Source organism: Trachymyrmex cornetzi, unplaced genomic scaffold (genome assembly GCF_001594075.2).
Source record: "Trachymyrmex cornetzi isolate Tcor2-1 unplaced genomic scaffold, Tcor1.1 scaffold99, whole genome shotgun sequence".
NCBI lineage: Eukaryota > Metazoa > Arthropoda > Insecta > Hymenoptera > Formicidae > Trachymyrmex > Trachymyrmex cornetzi.
The window spans coordinates 2,595,998-2,615,172 of NW_017300343.1; the positions used below are offsets into that span (position 1 = coordinate 2,595,998).

The 19,175-nt window shown below is 36.9% G+C and overlaps 1 protein-coding gene across 2 annotated transcripts; it reads left to right on the forward strand.

Moving 5' to 3' along the window:
* Window positions 1–12: 12 nt before the first annotated feature.
* Window positions 13–19,175, forward strand: Oct-TyrR (Octopamine-Tyramine receptor). 2 transcript variants are annotated; one of them, XM_018521733.1, is made up of 3 exons: window positions 13–114; window positions 10,903–11,069; window positions 16,734–19,175. In XM_018521733.1, the coding sequence occupies exon 3, from the start codon at window positions 16,751–16,753 to the stop codon at window positions 17,960–17,962; it is 1,212 nt and encodes a 403-aa protein (XP_018377235.1). In that variant the 5' UTR covers window positions 13–114; window positions 10,903–11,069; window positions 16,734–16,750; the 3' UTR covers window positions 17,963–19,175. The 2 variants fall into 2 exon arrangements, with proteins under 2 accessions (XP_018377235.1, XP_018377236.1); XM_018521734.1 differs by lacking the exon at window positions 10,903–11,069.

Consider the following 19,175-nt stretch of genomic DNA (forward strand, 5'->3'; position numbering starts at 1 on the left):
CGACGTCGACGCAACCGGGTTGGCGCAGAATAGCTGCTCAGTGCTCGTCGAACGGCGCCGCGCTGCGACGGGACGATGCCGCCGCGCCCTGCGCCACCGATCGACCGATCTCAGGTACGCGAAAGAGGAGATTATCGTCCGGCGAAACGCGAAGGAACGGGTCCACCCCCGTTCTCGGCGCGAGTCCTCGAGAGCTCGCCGTGGTGAGCCGCGAGCTCTCGCGGAAGTTCTCTCGCGACCGTCGCGACGATTGCAGGTGCGATCCGCGAGGCTGAATACGAGAGTAATCAATTTCCAGATCGAACAAGTCTTCGGTCCGTTGGTTGCACCGATGCAGCACGATCGTCGTAGCGAATTCGCGAGAGAGTTACACCCTGATGATCGTACCGATGAACGCGAACATCTTCCACGATGCATGCTCTGTAAAAGTTCCAAAGTGTCTGACGTGGCTGCTGCCTCGACGAATTTCCTGTCGGAATCTTCGGGCTCTCTTGTGATTGATCGAAAGTCATTCATGTGTATAGACTACTATAGACGCGTATCGACTTCGAAGATATGTATTCCCATGAGTTCCCCGACGATTTCCGTCGCGAATTTCCATCCGATCTAGTCGAGAGATCGTCCGGGATAGGTAGGTAGGTGACCAGGGAAAATGGGCCCTCGCATCCCTTCGTAATTTACCCTATTATTTCCCCGGGGGATCCTGCGATCTCGCTACCGGCAATTTATACCCGCGGCTTCAGACGACATTATAAATTGGTGTACTTTACTCGTTCGCCAGCGATCGCAAGGAAGTTGCTCCCCTCGAGGATACGATGCTCGATGATCGGTTGCATCGAGGTGAATTGACTTTAGCTTTTTGTAATTTTCAAGCTTCTCTCTCAATAAGGCTTATAAAGCCTTTGATAAAACTAGGAGGATTGTGCAAGTATGCCCCTCAAAGTGTCTCGTACTGAGAAAATTTCGGATCGAGAAAGAATGAATCGGAAGATTTTCATCATATCAATCAGAATTCTGGTTATCTTAATTAAAATTATAGATCTAACAAAAAATTCTGATGTATCTCTATTTTTAATCAAAATTCCAATTAATTTAATACGGTCGGACTCTTTCCAGCGCAACAATTTTTGTTGTTTTCACACGAATACAATATGGTTTGTCATTTGCTAATGAAAGACAAATCTCTCTCGACGAATTCGATGCGTTGTGTGAATCAATTTTTTCCCGCGGGTCCATTCTTTTCCGCCGCGATTGTCGAAATGGTCGCTTAATTCGGCAAATGTTAGATGAGTATTTTGAGTATACACCCGGGACGTAGGAGCATTACGCGTCTCGTGAGAGCTTTTACAAGATGGTTATAGCACGAACATCGACGTTCCTTCTCTCGGCTAAGAAGTAGTTAAAACGTATCTTCAGTCAGACAGACACTGGTTCGTGTTACCCTTTTTCTAGCTTATTTTTTGCGTGATGCCATTCAAATATTTTTCAACGTTCTCTCTTGTGAGAATAATCGGACAAAAAAGCTATCGCTATCAGGAATAGCTTTTAACGCAAAACTTGTTACCATATTTGTCGTAAAAAAAACATGAATTTAGCCGTGCAAAAACATAACTTCAATTGCCATTTTTTTATTGAATTATTTAATATAACAAATGTTTATTAATAACTGAAATGTTTGAATTAAGTATTATTCTACAGCAAGCATTTTTTATAAAATTTTTGAATATTTATGTATTTATATTTGTTATATTACAATATATAGTATAAATTTTTTTTCGTATATATGTTTCATATAAATATTTTAATATAGTGTGTGTAAAGCAAAAGAGAAACGAAAAATGTTTTCGATTTTCAACGAAAATTACGTATTAAATTAAACCAAAAAATTATTTTAAATGTACAATCGATACGCAATTTATGTGTTTAATAACAAAATTGTCGCGAAAATTGTTTTTCAATATTCGACATCTTGTTTATACAGTTCCTTACTTTTTTATTATTTATTAGTATTGATTTTATTTTACATAAAGCCGATGTTTTATACATTTAGATTATTGATTACATTTTTAATAGATAATATCGTGTAAGTTAATGAATAAAGTAGAAAGAAATCCAATTTAATATTTGAATTTAATAATCACTTTTTCCTCTTTGCTAGAACTGTATCTGTTCTTTAATTTTACATGATAAATTTTTCTCCATCTTTTTACATTTGTATCCTTTTTCGCGAAATATTTATTGTCAGACAAGTAATCCATTTTTTACCGTCAAAATGTTATTTACGATTGTTTATAAATATTTGCGTGGGTGGTATACGTGTTTATGAATGTACGTTACATATATCAGCTATGTATCTTAATCCGTGCAAATTTATTTGCGCACGCGATATTTCGTCTTTGTATGCCGTAATTCGACGGCAGTTTTTAGGTCCATTACATTGACGAAGCGCGCTCCATTGCGACGGAGATGCTCGACGTGCGCTGGCACGTTAGTGAATTTTCGCCGCATAGGAAAGAGAGGCATAGGTTATTGATTATCGTGAATGGCTTTATAAATAACTGATCGTGTAGGAGCACCCGTCGGAGACGCGTAAATATCGCTCGGCGAGTCGTTCTTTAAAATTGCTACCGATACTACCCAGATGCCCTGCGATATGGAATCATAGATGTGCTCGATCGAGGAACATCCTGCATTATCGAATAGCAGAATTATGGAAGATTTTTTCCATGCTTTTTTTCGATATCGGGAAGATTACTGCAAAATAATGGGGAATAAGTGTCATACCAACCTTGTTTAAAATACGCAAATTAAATTGAATTGCGAAATTCATTTCTGCGAGATTGAATCTAATTTATAAAATCAGGAATTTTTTAATATTCGTATTCCAGTTAGCTTGCAAACGAAGTTTACCGATGTGTGATGAAATAATTTTGTAAAATATCTCATAAATTCTCGTTTCCGTTAAGCTTTATTAATAAACGGCCGCGTAATTTCAGCTAACTGTGTCCTGCATGTGGTGAAAATATTCCACTTGCTAAATTTTCCATCTATTTATTAATTCACGAATTCAGAAACGGAATTTATATGAGGCATTCAAAAATTCTACTTATACATTCAAAAAGAAAGCTCGTTTAGCTCGAGCCATAAAAGAAGGATTATAGAAAGATTTTTTAAAAAAGTTCTAATTTCTTACATGAATTAAATTAATGATACGTAAAATGTTTTGCATAAAACTATGAATTTTTTCACTATTTATGCCTACGAGAGGGTCGGAATATCGCGATCGATTAGGGGATGCTCTTTCAAATTGCTAAAGGTACTGATGCGCGATATATAGGACGGCAATAATAGATTGACCGGAAGCAAGTTGTCCATCGCACCCATGCGGGATCTCTGTATGGATAATAGTTCTAGTATGAGTACCGAGTGCATGTAGCCGTTGATAAATGAAAATTGTTGTGTATACGACACGATAATAGCTTGTTCGTTGTTAAATCTAATATGTCATTTCTTGAGATCAAAGTATTATCTACTTCATTCCTCTTTCGTTGATAGATATCGATACAATTGATCGTTTTCATTAATATCAGTTGACGTTTCGTTCAAAGATTTAAAAAATAGACGTGAGAAAATTCGTACACAATGCAGGAGATCAATAAATGCGCGACGCGCATCCAGTACGTGACTTTCGGCAAAACTTGAATTATAAAAGATTGATCTTATGGTTTCTGCAAAATTTATATTCCACGGGATCGTGAACGTATTCTCCTCGTATTCGTCGTAAAATGAAAATATCAAGGACTGCTTTCAGTAAAAAAAAAATTATTTTACATTGTTCACGATTTCTTCTTTACGAATTTGTTACTACCGGAATATATAGAAACGAGTTTAATTTTAATATCGCCGCGTGGACAATAATGAATAGGATCTTTTATGTCACATCTTAAATTGAAATGTTCCATGCGAAATGACATTTATATTAATGTATATATTTTGGTTTATAAATAAGACCACTCGATACATGTCATGATAATTTTTTTAATTCCGCAACGGATATCAATGGAGAAACACAATGTACATGTGATAACGCTGATTGAAAATATCGTGAAATACATATTTATTGAAAAGTGAAGCAATTAATGTAATTAAAATTAATTGGAAGCCAGATCCAAAGTTTTCTTACTTCGACTTCATTTGAATAATTTTGATATTAAAAAGAAAATTAAGTTTTTGTGAGGATAATTATATCGTAGAATATTGTGTCAAATAAGTCGAATTATAAAACCTCGATTAAAGTTAATGAGAAATATTGGATAATAAAATGCGTATAATTAGAAATTCTGCCGTGTGGCTTGTTGGTCGATCGCTGTTTTAATAATCATAGGTCAACGCACGCCTTTGCTTGTGCAAATGATTCGGTAATGTATTGGGTTTGGTTTCTCCGTAGTCAAGAATTACATTTTCCGATAAATATCAAAATATCGGCATAATTCGTTCACATATTGGTTCATTTTATCATTAATTTTTGCTTTAAATACATTTTTCAGCACAATAATTTGAATAGATCGCTGTTATCTAATCTACAATAAAAATTACTTTTTTTTTGTACTGAGAATCCTTTGGAAGTACTCTCATAATAAGAATTTTCGTCATATCGGGTGTCTGTCACTTGACTCTTTATGTGTGTCATATGAACCTTCAGCCCGTCTATTGTGGTAATGGACCTAAAATTGGTCTCTTTGACAGGACACTTTGCGGTGTTATGTCTCTGCTTCATCAGATTGACAAGGGATCCTAATTGTTCGTTAAATTTGTCCACATATTTCCGCCCACCTTCGAACGAACAGTTAACAATATTTCACTTATGACACGATAATGGACAAATATCTTTGTAGAAAATGGTCTCATGTTACACTCTTAGGTTAAATGGAAAAAAGAGAATAACGTTAAATCTCGGGTAACTTAATATAATCCTCTGGAGAATTGACGGTGGGTTTATTGGATTATATATCGTATAAATCTCAATTATAAATCTCTTTGTCAAGCAATTTAATTTTCTTTATTTTACATTTGCAGATTTGGATTATTCTTGTTAAAATATACATATTTGGTATTTATTCTCTTTTATAAGAGTTATGTCATTTTGGTTCCTTGAAAATATTATAATTAGTGTCTTTTCCTTCGATGCCACTCTATATCGTACTCTTCACATGGATATTATAATAAATATCCCTTAAAAATGGATGTATTATGATAATTCTCTTTTCAAAACGTCAGATTATATAACGATAATATAACGAGCAAATGTATATATCTTTATTAATAAAAAAATTATAATGTGACGAAGTAAAAGAAACATCGGGTATAAATACCATTCTGAAAATGGCACCAAAAGATTAAATTAAATCTTACAGATTCAGCTTCTGTAACTGTTAGAGATTTTGATATCAGCTCCAGAGAGTTAAATTTATAGATAATTACAATTGATTATACTGCAGATATAATAGATTACGTAAGTTTCCATTAAAATACATGTAATGTTTTCACGAAAATACGTATAAATACATATTACTGAAAGTTGTAATGCAATTTGTCTGAAAATCTATAAACTCGGTGGGAACTATTTAGTTTGTTCCAACAACTGTCACGTATCCTCGTGAAAACATTGCTTTCTATGCCACATCACGCCTCTTTGCTGGTTTAACTTCGTAATTTTGTTGAAATTCGTGCTCAAGCTTCGATTTGCAATTTAATTAACGTGAGTGGAATCTGCCACCAATAGAATATTTCCTATATTTAATGTATGTACGTATAATTAATGTATATATATATATATATATATATATATGTACAAGTTTATAAATCATCATGACATTAGGAATTTCATGTTGATTATAATCATTTCGATCGCGCATTTACATAAGTAATTACTGTAATTAGTACTTCATATATATATATTAGGTTGGAACAAAAGTTTGTAGCCCAATAAACTTTAAAATTCAGGTAGTTGTAGGTAGGTTGCAAAAAATTTCCCATTTTGTCTAATTCGTAGTTTTATTTGAAAATTACGTTGAAAATTAGTTTTCTAGTAAAAATTATCAAACTCGTAGAAACTAAAAAGACGTCATGATCTTTTAAAAAGCAGAAATTTTAAACTATAAAATTCTGTTTTTTTAAATTTAAATTGGACGAAATTTAAATTTAAAAAAAACAGAGTTTTATAGTTTAAAATTTCTACTTTTTAAAGGTCATGACGTCTTTTTAGTTTCTACGAGTTTGATAATTTTTACTACAAAACTAATTTTTAACGTAATTTTCAAAAGAAACTACGACAAAATGGGAAATTTTTTTGCACTTTGTAAGTCTATCACGTGCTCAAAAAACTTGCAAAAATCGTCTATTTTCTAACGTGAAAGCTTAAATTAATTAAAGTTTTCCTTATAAAATCGTTAAGATTTTTTTCTTACTGAATTATCATTATTATGAATCAAATAAAAAGAGCATTTTGACTTTGCTCATAAAATTAAAATTAAAATTAAAATTTTGTTAAAAATCGTATCGCAACTAAAAAAATCAATTTTTTAAACTAAAACTTTGCTCCATTGAACAGTATAATTGTCAAATTAAAAAAGAAATTTTTTTTTAAACATGTAGACATGATGTAGAAATGAAGTAGCGCTATGAACTTTTGTTTCAACCCAGTACATAATGTAATTAGATATGCTACAGCGTTGATCATTGAGGTATTAGAACACATTAAATTCACATGGCCAATAAATTCACAAAGCGTCCGGGCAAAATTACAAGCAATTAACTGGAAGGTCTACAAATACATGTAGAGAAGCAATTTGTCCATGTAGCTATGCATTTTTGAGATAATGTTAAGCATTGTTTGTAGCAATGCGCGATCCTAGTTATGTAAATATCAGTAAAAGGAGACACGATAACGGCTATAGAACAAAGGGCTGTAAAAGTGCAGAAGAAGTTCGCGCAATGTATCCGCTACGGTGTGTTCTTTTATCGTCGTAAAAGTGATAAAATCGAGAGAAGGAAAAAGAGCTTTGTTACTAAGGAAGGTCTATCGAAATTTTAAACGAGAATCTCTCGCTTTTCTCGCCGATTGTCCTCGTTTTATGAAATCATCCGTATTCGATATGCTTCGAATTCTCAAGAAGTACCGAGTTTTCTTAAAATGCTTACAAGCGATGTCGTTAACATGAGAAAAGATGCAACACTATAGTTTCTCAGTAGAGAAACAAGTTGAATGATAGAAATTCTCTACTCTTTTCGTTCTTATCATAAGTTTAATTTCTACGACGTACCGTTGTTAGCACTTTATATCTTCTCATGCTCTATTATATATAATCATATAAAAGCTTATGTATATTTTATGACGGTTAAATGACCTGGTTTAGCTAAAGTACTTGCACGTAACTTTATACAGTTCTTCAAAGAACACCAGGCCTCAGGGGAATCGATATAATTTCGAACTTTATAAGAAAAAGTTCAATTACGTACAAAAGGATCGAAAATTATGAAGATAAAGCTCCCGCGGTTGAGTATGAACAATTTGAAGTAGCTTACACTTACTCGTATAAATTATTATCTTTCAGTTTTGCGCTAAAACTTTGCGGCATAACTAAAATAACATCCGACTTGCGCGAATATGTAAATTATCATCATTGCTTTATACATATAGTGGGTAGCATATAATGTTGCTCGCGGAGTCGTGCTTTTAAACAACCGGTTTTAATATTATGCAAGTGTTTGTTATAATTATAGTTGGAAAAGTTACCCTGGCGAGATAAAATTTGCTGATAATGCGCTGGTAATGCGAGAGGCAAAACGGACATATGATACGAACGTGAAGAATAGTGTTATCGTATCTCTTGATTCGATTAAATTCATTCGAAATTTAAATTTATGAAAAATATAAGGTCCGTAAGGAGCTTATATCCCCTGCAACCTTTGTGCGTGAAAGATAGATCAGCGAAATAAGAAAGCTCCTTCAGAGCGAACAGCAATTTCCCTATGAGAAAGATCCATCAGCGAAATCTGGCAAGGAAAATACATGATGGAGCCCGACTGTATACGTGGCACGATAATATCCTGTTCAATTCTTCTTTTTATTACGTAAAACTCGTTTCGTTCTGAAATATGGAATATGTTTGACAACACATGCACAGTGGTCATAGTAAGCTTCCTAGGAATGTTCTATACCTCTGATTTATACACTCAAACACATTTCTCATATTCTCGAATGCTTGTCGTGCAGCTAAATTACGTCTAACAGAAATTGTAAAGCATGACGTAATATCGCGCTGGAACGCAATTGCAATGAGGAAAAATAAAATATCGAATCAATTCGAAATCAATTGGAACTTTATTGCAGAAATGACATGTGTCGGATAACGAAGTAATCAGGCATAACTTATCAGAATTACAATTACTCTGTCAAACTAGCCGTGTAATGCGAAGCGATTAGAACATGTGCAGACTTAAACCTGAATCAACGGAAGGCCGGCTATTTAAAACAATGAGAAAGTTCTTATTGTTAGCGCTCAAAACTGTTGTATCTGCCATTAAAGTATCCCAGCGTTGAATAATTCGTTGATACTTGTTTCACGCATTATTTATTTATTTCTCCCGTTTCACGTATTCGCTTGGCAGAATCTTATGGGACTGCATTTTATATGAAGAGTCGACTATTTCGATCATTTCGCAGAGTGCTCGAGATCATAAATTTCAGTCAGGTCAATCGCCAGTCTGCTATCTCTTGCGTACATTTACGAACAAATTCGATTGAGAGATGAATCCCGCAGGAATTGATATGCCAGTTCAGTGAGTAGTGAGTTCGAGATCCTACTGGAATAGTAAATGGGATACGAATTTACGACGGAAACAATGTATAAGATATAAATTTCTCCCAGAAACGCCTGTTGCCTTTTACAACACGTTGTATTTTTTTCGTTTTATTTTTTATGCTTATTTAATGGTTCTTCATTAATTTTCTCTTATATTCTAACTTGATATTTTTTTTCTTGTAAAAGTCTCTTCCTGTAAAGGGATTTTCTAAGATAAAGTTATACGTTACTTTCTACCAAGATGATGTTGGACGTGAATCACGAATTAAATTTAAATCCGCACGCTCATCAAAAGCGTGTCCCGGAACTTATTATTAAATAATACTCCGCGCAATATATTTTATCTCTCAGCTATGTGCCACTGTACTTTCCTTAGAAAGATTCGACATCTTTCTTTTATAAGTGCGTTTCTTCTTTTGTCGCGCGAGCTTCACTGTCGAAATTTCATTTTACGATAGAAACTTGCTAGTGACATTCCGTGTCACACGATTTAAATCTCCCTTTTGTTTTCTCGATCCTTATGCGCACAGACGTTTGTCCTCCTTCCAGAAAATCGAACATTTTCCAAAGTGGAAGTTTGCTACAGTTGAAATACGCAGAACGTGCCGCAACGTAGATTTAACCCCTTAGCTGCGAAAATCGACTTCGATTGTCACCCGTAAAACGACCGTCCTTATCTTGCCCTATCCCGGCAAGAAGATCTATAGTTCCGCAAATCGCAGCTATAATATCCCTCTATATTACAGTAATGATTATAATATATTTGTTATATTGCTGTTATATTGCGCAATCTTCATTTACTTTATAACCTTTCTTACATTACTTTACAAAGTTATAGCACCGTGAATATGTTAACGTAAACATCAATTTAGCACGCTGGCGTGATAACGAGGTAGCAGTGGTAGCACGAACTTTTATTTTTAGAAATCAAATTTTTCATTTATTTTCTATGACATTATATCGTTGTATCATCTCTTTCTGATATAATATTGTAAAAATTAATGAAATAAATAAGGAAAGTACACTGTAAAAAATAAAATGTTAATTTTAACTTATAATCGTATGGTGGATTTTCTGAGACATGCAAAAATGTTAATTTTAACATTTTTGCATGTCTCAGAAAGTCTATTATACGTCTTAGGTTAAAATTAACATTTTATTTTTTACAGTGTAATAAGAAAAGTAATAAGGAAGAGAATACTAGGAAACATAAATATGACGGATGTGCTGTAATTTAAGGTCAAAAGACACGAGGCACTTTTATAATACTTTTATATCATTCTCTAACACCGTTTTCTTTGTTTAACCTACTCGAATTTCCGGACGTAAAGTTTTCTTTTTTCGTTTTATAACAGTGACCATACACGGATAAAAACAGTTTTACTCTTTGCAGAATACGGAATTTTTATCACCCTGTGTTCCCGCGAGAAATTTGTAAAACTATGTATGTAAACTAGTATGTCTGTATATAATCAGTCTACGTTATTTACCGCGTTTGTTTTTACAATATAAATTTCCTATTGTAAAGTTTCCTGTTGCAAATATAAATGGTACATACGGGTAAATCTTCATGCACATTCTTCTGAAACTGGGTTAAGTCTCGAATTAAATTTCTCCTTACCGCAGTAAAACCCTCTACGTCCTTCGGGGGAAAAAAAGATCGGACAAACTTTTCGATGCAGCATTTGCCATGTATTTGCGCGTTCCATTTTATTGCATTCGCGCAAAACGAGTATTGCAATACTGACGTAATTCTATTTTTATTTGTCACATATTTATACAGAATACGGGTAACAATATGAAAATCAGTTATGCATGATACAGCGAGGTGTAGAGGCTCATATAAAACTGACTCCCTTCTCGTATATTATTGTTCAAAATTCAATTTCTGATTATCGATGAAAAAGAAATATATTCCGCTGTACATATTATATTAAAAGTAGAATACATCAAAAGTCAATTCAATTAAAATCTCAGTTCAATGAATTTATAAAGGACATTCCAAAGTGTAAACTATTCTGTCTTTTATTGCACGCAGATGGTGTAATCCGTGGGAGCCAATGATCAATTTCATCTGCGATCCTTGCTGAAATCAGTCGATCGATCGTCGATCATCGCAAGCGGGGCAAGAAATCAAGATGTGACGCAATGTATCTTTGACGGTTTCGCATTAAAGACCAGACGCATAGCGGTGGACTTATAATAGTAAGTGCTTTGTCATTCAGAGAGAGATTGCACCACAAATCGTAGCCGAAAGGTAGCTAGATCTCGAGAACCACGGAGATAATTTCGTCAGTTAAGAATTAAGGCCACGACTTCGTCCAGGAAATCCAATTATTTTAGAGTACTTTGCTAGCAACTTTCTTCTTCCGGTTTCCGATTTATTTCTAAAGTCCCCGACTGCATTTTGATTTTGTTCGCAATGACTTTATTGTCGACTTTATTGTATGGCTACCTCGTAGCGGGATTGTATGACTAAAAAAATTACTGATTATGAGACTATTCTGTTAGTAAAAGTTTGTCATTTTCGCTTTACAATTGAAATTCGTTACATACACAGCTTACTGCGGAGGATATTTGTTTAACGTATCATCGTTAAAACAAAAATTTTTTTAATATTGATACTGTAAATATTAGTCAGGTCATATATGGATCATAGTATATATAAACTGAAAATGAAGTAATTACTTTTTAATTACACAAACGATTTACAATCCATGACCTGTTTCGTGATTAATGTCAGAACAGGCTCCAAATATTCGACAAGTGCCCTTTCGCGTTCATGCCAATTGCGCCTCATCGATTGCTATTGAGAGACAGAGGCATAGCATTCCTCTGTTAATACTCTGCACTCGAAACATTACGAGTTAACGTTTGATTTACTAATGAAGTGAACGACACACGCTAATACGCCGCACGTATAATTCTAATAGTATTATTCGCTGGTTATTGTCTCATGTTGTACTCATGAAATCAATAGTCTTTTGTCATTGCGCGAGTACGGCGTCGTGTTCCTGATAGGAAAATATTACGAGCGTGCCGCTCGAGTGCACTCGAAATATACGAGAGAAGTCATTTTTACGGGTTAATTATTATTATTTTATGCTTACTGGAAAAAAAAACATTGGAAAAGCAGAGAGCCATTTAACATTGGACGCCCAAAGAAATACGTGCCTTGTTTTAAAACCTCTCCGTTTTATTAACTTTTTTTCATGTTACATAGATTTTAATTTAAAAAATACTGGAAATGATATAAATATTTTTGGAAAATAAAAAGAGAAATTTAATTCTAAATAAATTACGGATGGGGTGTGATTTAGTAACATTATCAATGGAACAAGGCAATGATACAATATTACAACAATACACAAAATGTTATTTCAACTGGGTTTTGGAATTGGAATCGATTTTACTTCCCGTTCTAATCAAAACTCGGAAACAACTATGAGTTACTGCGGTTTACGCACTTCAATTAGAATATTGTAGTTACAAACTTAAACAAAGTGAAATTCTATGCTGAAGCTACGCTATCCAATAAATTAACCGAAATATTTCTTAACAAGTTGAACGAATGAAAAAATATCTTTGTATTAAAAAACCTACATTCATCTCGATATGTACTTTACAAATTTCTGGTAATGTTCAATCAGCCGTAAGTTTGAGCGAACTGAATACGCGGGGACATTTTGAATAGAATCAATAGTCTTAATTTGAATAGAATCAGATGCGTTTTAAGCGGTTAATTCGATAGGATTTCCTGTTTTTACAAAAAATACATTCCAGCGGAATAATGTGTGTAATCGATTAGAAAATGTAACAGGAATGTACAATAATTGCTGCTCGAGAACATAAGATACGCTGACGTTCATCCTTGTATTCGTGTGCAACAACGCATGAGGATGTGATCGGCGTCACGTAACGTTATACTATGTTATATTACATTGTGGCACGATAAAATAGAATTTATCGATTGCGCGAAATTTATCTCACGTGACGCGATATCGACGAAAAATATGCAGCCTTTTCAATCCACGTCTCACAGAATTTTAAGGGCGGCAATTTATGTGTGAGTTCGCTACGGTAGACGACGAGCTGCCTTTAATCCACTTCTGGCCTGAAAATTCCAGCATCCGGAGAGCAAAACGCGTACGCGCAGACCATTGAACGTTTTAGGAAAATTTTGACGCTGGTACAATTTTTTCTAACTGACGATCCTGTATTCGGGCTTGTAATTCAGTTGAAGGTGCGAAACCCTGTTGGCGATGGAGTTGTAATCGAATTATTTGGGACGACGCGTTCAGTCATGGACGCTGTCGGCGGTGCGAACTCTAACTTTATTTCTCTTTTTTTTTTCTTCTTTTTTTTTACGAAAACTTGTAATATGCAGTCGAGCGAATTTCACTGGTGAACTGTCACGCGCAGAATTACGTGTATATTTCTCAGCTAGAAATACTCGTGGCAAAATAATTCATATTATCTGTAAGTCTTTAAACTCTGCGCATTCGCCGGAGACGTCTTAGGCTCGCTTTTTATTATTTGGTTAATTTGTGGTTTGTTTTATCCAATGGGCTTCATCTGTGATGATGTCATGGATGAAGCCTATTGGGTGAAACATCAGGTTGAGCTTAACCACAAGTTAACCAGATAATGAAAAACCGGGCCTGAGTGAAACGTCAGGTTAAGCTTAACCACACGTTAACCACTAATGAAAAATCGGGTGGCGTGATTAATGAATTTTTCGTAATTTTAATTATTATAAAGTTTATAATTTTAAATATTATAAAGTTTATAATTGAGCTAATTCAAGTCGGCAAAGCGACTAAGTCTGCTTGCCGAGCGATTAAACATGATTGGTTGACAAACATTCACAGGTAAGAACCAATTATTCGCTCGGCAAGCATGCCTAGCCACTTTGCCGTCTTGAACTCGCCTATATATTGTTACGTGGCGATTTCTTGGGAGTGTGCGCGTTGCATGTCGTTACGAGGAATGAATTCGTGCGTGTGCTGAATATTATGTTACTAATAACTCCGTGCTTGAATTTAAACGATCAATCGCGTAGTATGTACATTATACTTCTGCGGGACTAAATGGAACGCAATACAAATCGATTTAAAATCAGCCGATCATTTCCTCTTCCTGCGGCTACAACGTGAGAACTTCCATCGGAATGAAGAACACGCCTTTACAGCAGTCGATCAAATGGGATAAGCTTACAAAGCCGATTTCGAAACGATGTTACGTATTATGAAAGTTCCGTGATTGCTTTAATCAAATACGGCTCGATACGCTGCTTTAGCTGCAAATAGCCGATCTGGAAAATTTCCGGCTGATTCCTGAGAGCTCCGGCGGGTAATTCCGTTGATTTTCCTGACAATTAATATCTTCTAACCGCGATATGATTTTTTTCTTTTTTTCATCGCGCATTTTGCGGTTCGTTGATTTGACGGGGCTGTTATTAAAAGCGTTCGTTGAGCTCCCGCCTGAAAAACTCCCCTGTATCGTGGTACTTTCGTCCCCTTTCCGCATTAACTGAATCAATATTTACCTCGTAGACGAACACGTGTAATAATGAAGTTTGACAGTCCCCTCGTACGCTGGTTGGTGTACAGAAGCCAAAAGAGAGGAGTCAGAGAAATGAGAGAGAGAGAGAGGGGGGGGGGGGGGGGGGGGGGAACCGACGGTTTTGACACGACGAGCGGCAAACAGAACGGAGTTATACGGAGGAGTGATGTTTTCCCGGATTTCCAAGTGGTAATTACACGGAAGTAAGGGAACGTGAAAAATGTTATTCCGCGTGACCCATTTCTCTTTGCGATCGCTATCTCTTCAAAGGAAAGAAAGAAGTTAGATTTAAGAAACCCGCTGAACGAGGCAGGCTTCTTCAACGGCTCGATATCGAAAAGGAGTTTTTAACGGTTCGCGACGCACAAGTTTCTATGAGAATGCGGAATCGTACGACGTTCGTTGCGTTGACCGTTTTTTTTTTTTCAGTGATACGCTATGTACGCCGTATCGTTAAACTTTGTGTTTTTTATTGGCGACGTTTCCTGTGCCAGGGGTGAAACAAAGCCGGGGCTGCTTTTCGAATACTCAAAGCACGAAAATGGAAACATTTTCCGCGCTCTTAGACTTACCGCAGGCTCTCGTGCAGAAAATAATACCTCGTGCGTGCGGAATATATGTATGTGCCGCAATCTGCGACCTAATAATTTATGACACAGAGAAAAAGCGCCGCCGCTGGGATGCTTGACGTCGCGATTTATTAGGGACATTAAAGGTTTTACCTATTGTTACAATTACACAGTAAAAAAGAAAATGTTAATTTTAACATTTTTTACATGTCCCAGGAAATCCACTGTAAATTTTTAATTAAAGTAACTCATTCGTCTTGTGTTATTTATTAGCGAACTAGTAATGTTAGATAATTGACACAATAATTTATATTTGTTATTTTGACTTTAAGGGTGATTTAAAACTAACATATAAAATAAGTAGAGTACATAGAAGAGTAGTTGCAGTAATTCGTAAGAAAATGTTAATAAAACATTTTTATTCGTATAATGTGAATGAAAAAATTGATTATTTTGTGTGTCAAAGTTTATGATTATTTTAAGATTTACTTTAATTTTTCTTAGATGTTAAATTGACTTTGAGATATATAGATTAATTTAAACAATTGTATTAAAAACACTCAAAATAATATTCCATTTTTAATTGACGTTAGCAATTGTTAAGTTAGAAAGGTGATATGAATCTAACACATCAAAATGTTATAAAAATAATGACATATCAATTTATTTTACATTGAAGTAATAATCAAAATGTGGTAACACAAGAAAATTTTGACATACGGACGTTCGATTTTTTAATGTGTACAAACCATTTACAGTTACACATTCGGGTTTTGTTAAATATACATGCGAATAATGATGATTACCCTGTGACCATACGGATCCATTTATTCAGGCAGCGTATCTATGCTGCAAAAAAAAAAAATATGTGTCTAAATAAATTGAACGATAAATCTGCGAGAATTATTGACCAGCAATAAAAAAAAATTTTAATTCTTTGTAAATAAAAGTGTTAGCGAGTTAAAAAAATAGAATGAAATGGAAGTGAGATGGAAGTTCAAAGATAAATATTCCTTTAACCAAATGAAAGAGAACACACGCACACACACCTGTGCTATTATTTGTTTAATTGTCGTTGAACATTTTTTCTGGAACTCACTTTGATCTGCACGAATAATCGGCGATAAAAAAATTGCGAAATTTTCGAAACTTTTGAATTGCTTTGGCAGACATCACATAAAACACATACACACTATACGCGTATCTCTTTAGCGGTTGGATTTCTATCTCAACTTGTAAAATGTATGTTACCGCCGACCAAAAAGTTTGTCTAAAATAAGCGAATTGGATTGGCAAATACCAATCGATTTCCGCAACCGCGTAAAATTTCGCAAAGGAAACGTGAAGTCTGTATTAATTTTCGTTCGAAACGACATTTCAAACCTTGGAATCGTATTACTTGAAACGTTTCGAGAAATTCAGCAGTGATTTTGTATGGAATGTATTCCACGTATCGGACGTTACTTAAATATCATTTGATCTGTATAAATATATTTAGTATTCGTTAGCTGAACATTCGATTCCATAACCAATTTGACTTTTGTATATTTAAACCGAACGTTAAACTATACTTTTTATTATCAGAATTACGGATTCATGTTACAAATGTAGCACTGTTATTGAATACCGTTCGACAATTAAAACAAATTAAAAAAAAAAAAAGAGAAAGAAAATACGTGAGAAGAATTTCATTTACAATACGACGACTGCGTAATGTAACCAATTTGACTTACAGAGGGTATTCTGGACGACATGAACTCGAGCGGAGAGTCCGGCGGAACGATGTCGGAAGATTACGAAGTCGGAGGCTGCAGCGTCCCGGAAGAGGAGACGGGCTCGAATCTGCCGACATGGGAAGCGGTGGCAGCCACGTTAACTTTGGGCTTCCTCGTGTTGGCGACGGTGTTTGGAAACGCACTGGTGATTCTGAGCGTGTTCACGTACAGGCCACTTCGGATTGTCCAGAACTTCTTCATCGTCTCGCTGGCGGTGGCCGATCTCGCGGTGGCGATCCTCGTAATGCCATTTAACGTAGCCTACCTGCTACTGGGCAAATGGATCTTCGGCATTCATCTGTGCAAGCTGTGGCTGACGTGCGACGTGCTCTGTTGCACCGCCAGTATCCTCAATTTATGCGCCATCGCGCTGGATCGTTATTGGGCGATCACCGATCCGATTAATTACGCCCAGAAACGCACCCTGAAACGAGTCCTCGGGACAATCGCTGGCGTGTGGATCCTCTCGGGTGCGATCAGCTCGCCGCCGTTAGCCGGTTGGAACGACTGGCCGGAGGAATTGGAACCGGGCACTCCCTGTCAGCTTACCAGACGGCAGGGCTACGTTATATACTCGTCTTTGGGCTCATTCTTTATACCGTTGCTACTGATGAGCCTGGTTTACCTGGAGATCTTCTTGGCGACGCGTAGGAGACTGCGAGAACGGGCCCGACAGAGCAGGCTGGGTCCGGTGCAGTCGACCAGACACCGCGAGACCGACGATGCCGAGGAGTCGGTCAGCTCAGAGACGAATCACAATGAACGCTCGACGCCCCGTCTACAGGCGAAGCCATCGCTGATCGATGACGAGCCCACCGAAGTGACGATAGGTGACAACGATCGTCGTACCACTGCGTCCACCAGGCGAGGTGCCGGCGCCGGCGATGCCATCCCTGACACCTCGACCGTCTACCAGTTCATCGAGGAGCGACAGCGGATCTCGTTGTCGAAGGAAAGACGCGCGGCGAGAACCCTGGGGGTCATCATGGGTGTCTTCGTCGTCTGCTGGCTGCCGTTCTTCCTCATGTACGTCATTGTGCCGTTTTGTCCGGCCTGCTGCCCCTCTGAGAGGATGGTGTACTTTATCACGTGGCTCGGCTACGTCAACAGCGCTCTGAACCCCTTGATCTACACGATCTTCAATCTTGATTATAGAAGGGCGTTCAGGCGGCTGTTGCGAATCCGCTGAGAGCTCTCGCGGCCGTCGCGTTTGGCCCTTGGGCTTTGGCAGACGAGGGGGATCCTCGCGATTTCGTTCGGCGTTCAGTCGTCCGAATCTCTTTCGCCGTTCGCGAGCCACGCGGCACCTCGAGCGGTGATCGGTTATAATAGCCTCTACGTCACGACTTCTATACTCTCACGGGATTTCCGTCTGCTAGCCAACAGGAGTCGTTATAGTAAGTTCTTCGTCCAGGGAAAAGCGCGTCGCTCGTCGTAATCATGCCGGGGGTGGCGATACGTCGTAATTAATGGTTAAATTCAGATGTCTCGCTTACCCCGATCGCTTGTTCGCGCACACAGCTCGTTATGTTACGCGGCGAAAACTTGACGGCTTGACGCAGTCAGGACAGAGACGACGATGATGGCCGACGAGTTAAACGAAACGACGAAGCGTCGCGGAGCGTGAACTCCGGAGTAAGTAAGTTATCAGTAAATTCGCAGGATTATTACCGTTTTACACCAAGTTACGAACTAACTCTACGAAACTTGATAATTTATTTTCCTCTACCACGTTTAATTAAGGTATCGATCCTATTAACCTGAATAATTACGTTTATCCGGTGAGTAGCGATGAAGAAAGCACGGCCATAATTCTCTATACCAAAGAAACGCATTACAACTATCATTTACGTCGTAAGAAGAGAGAAATATACGCAAATTTTTCTCAGACGGTAAATTTTGATGTCGTAAACGTACATAACGGAAGATTAAAGATTGTTTCCGCGAAAATTATTGGAATTGGGTAGAACCAATTAATCTATCTCCCTAGTATATACTTGACTCCTAAATCAAACATTCACCAAGTTTTTGAATTATTACACGACTTTCAAAGTAAATTTCTTTTTTTATGGAACGAAAAGTTGAACGCCATAAGAATCTTGAAAATTTTCTTCAACTAGTATAACGGATTGCCATGGCTTCGAGAGAGCCCGAAGAACGATGTGCACTTACCGTCGGTACTTTACCCCTGAAAATTTATCAGGAATCTCAAGAAGACGCGTCGAGAAAATAGATGGTTTCATTCTAGAAATTCACGAAGCGCATCGCAATCAAGATTGGCAGCCGAGCCGGCGGCTAATCCGGCCCTGAAGAGCTTTCAAGGGCGAAAATTGAAGGGAAACTTTCTGCGGGAGTGATAAAGGAAATTATGATTCCCTGTGCTGGTCGGCGTGGCGATCACC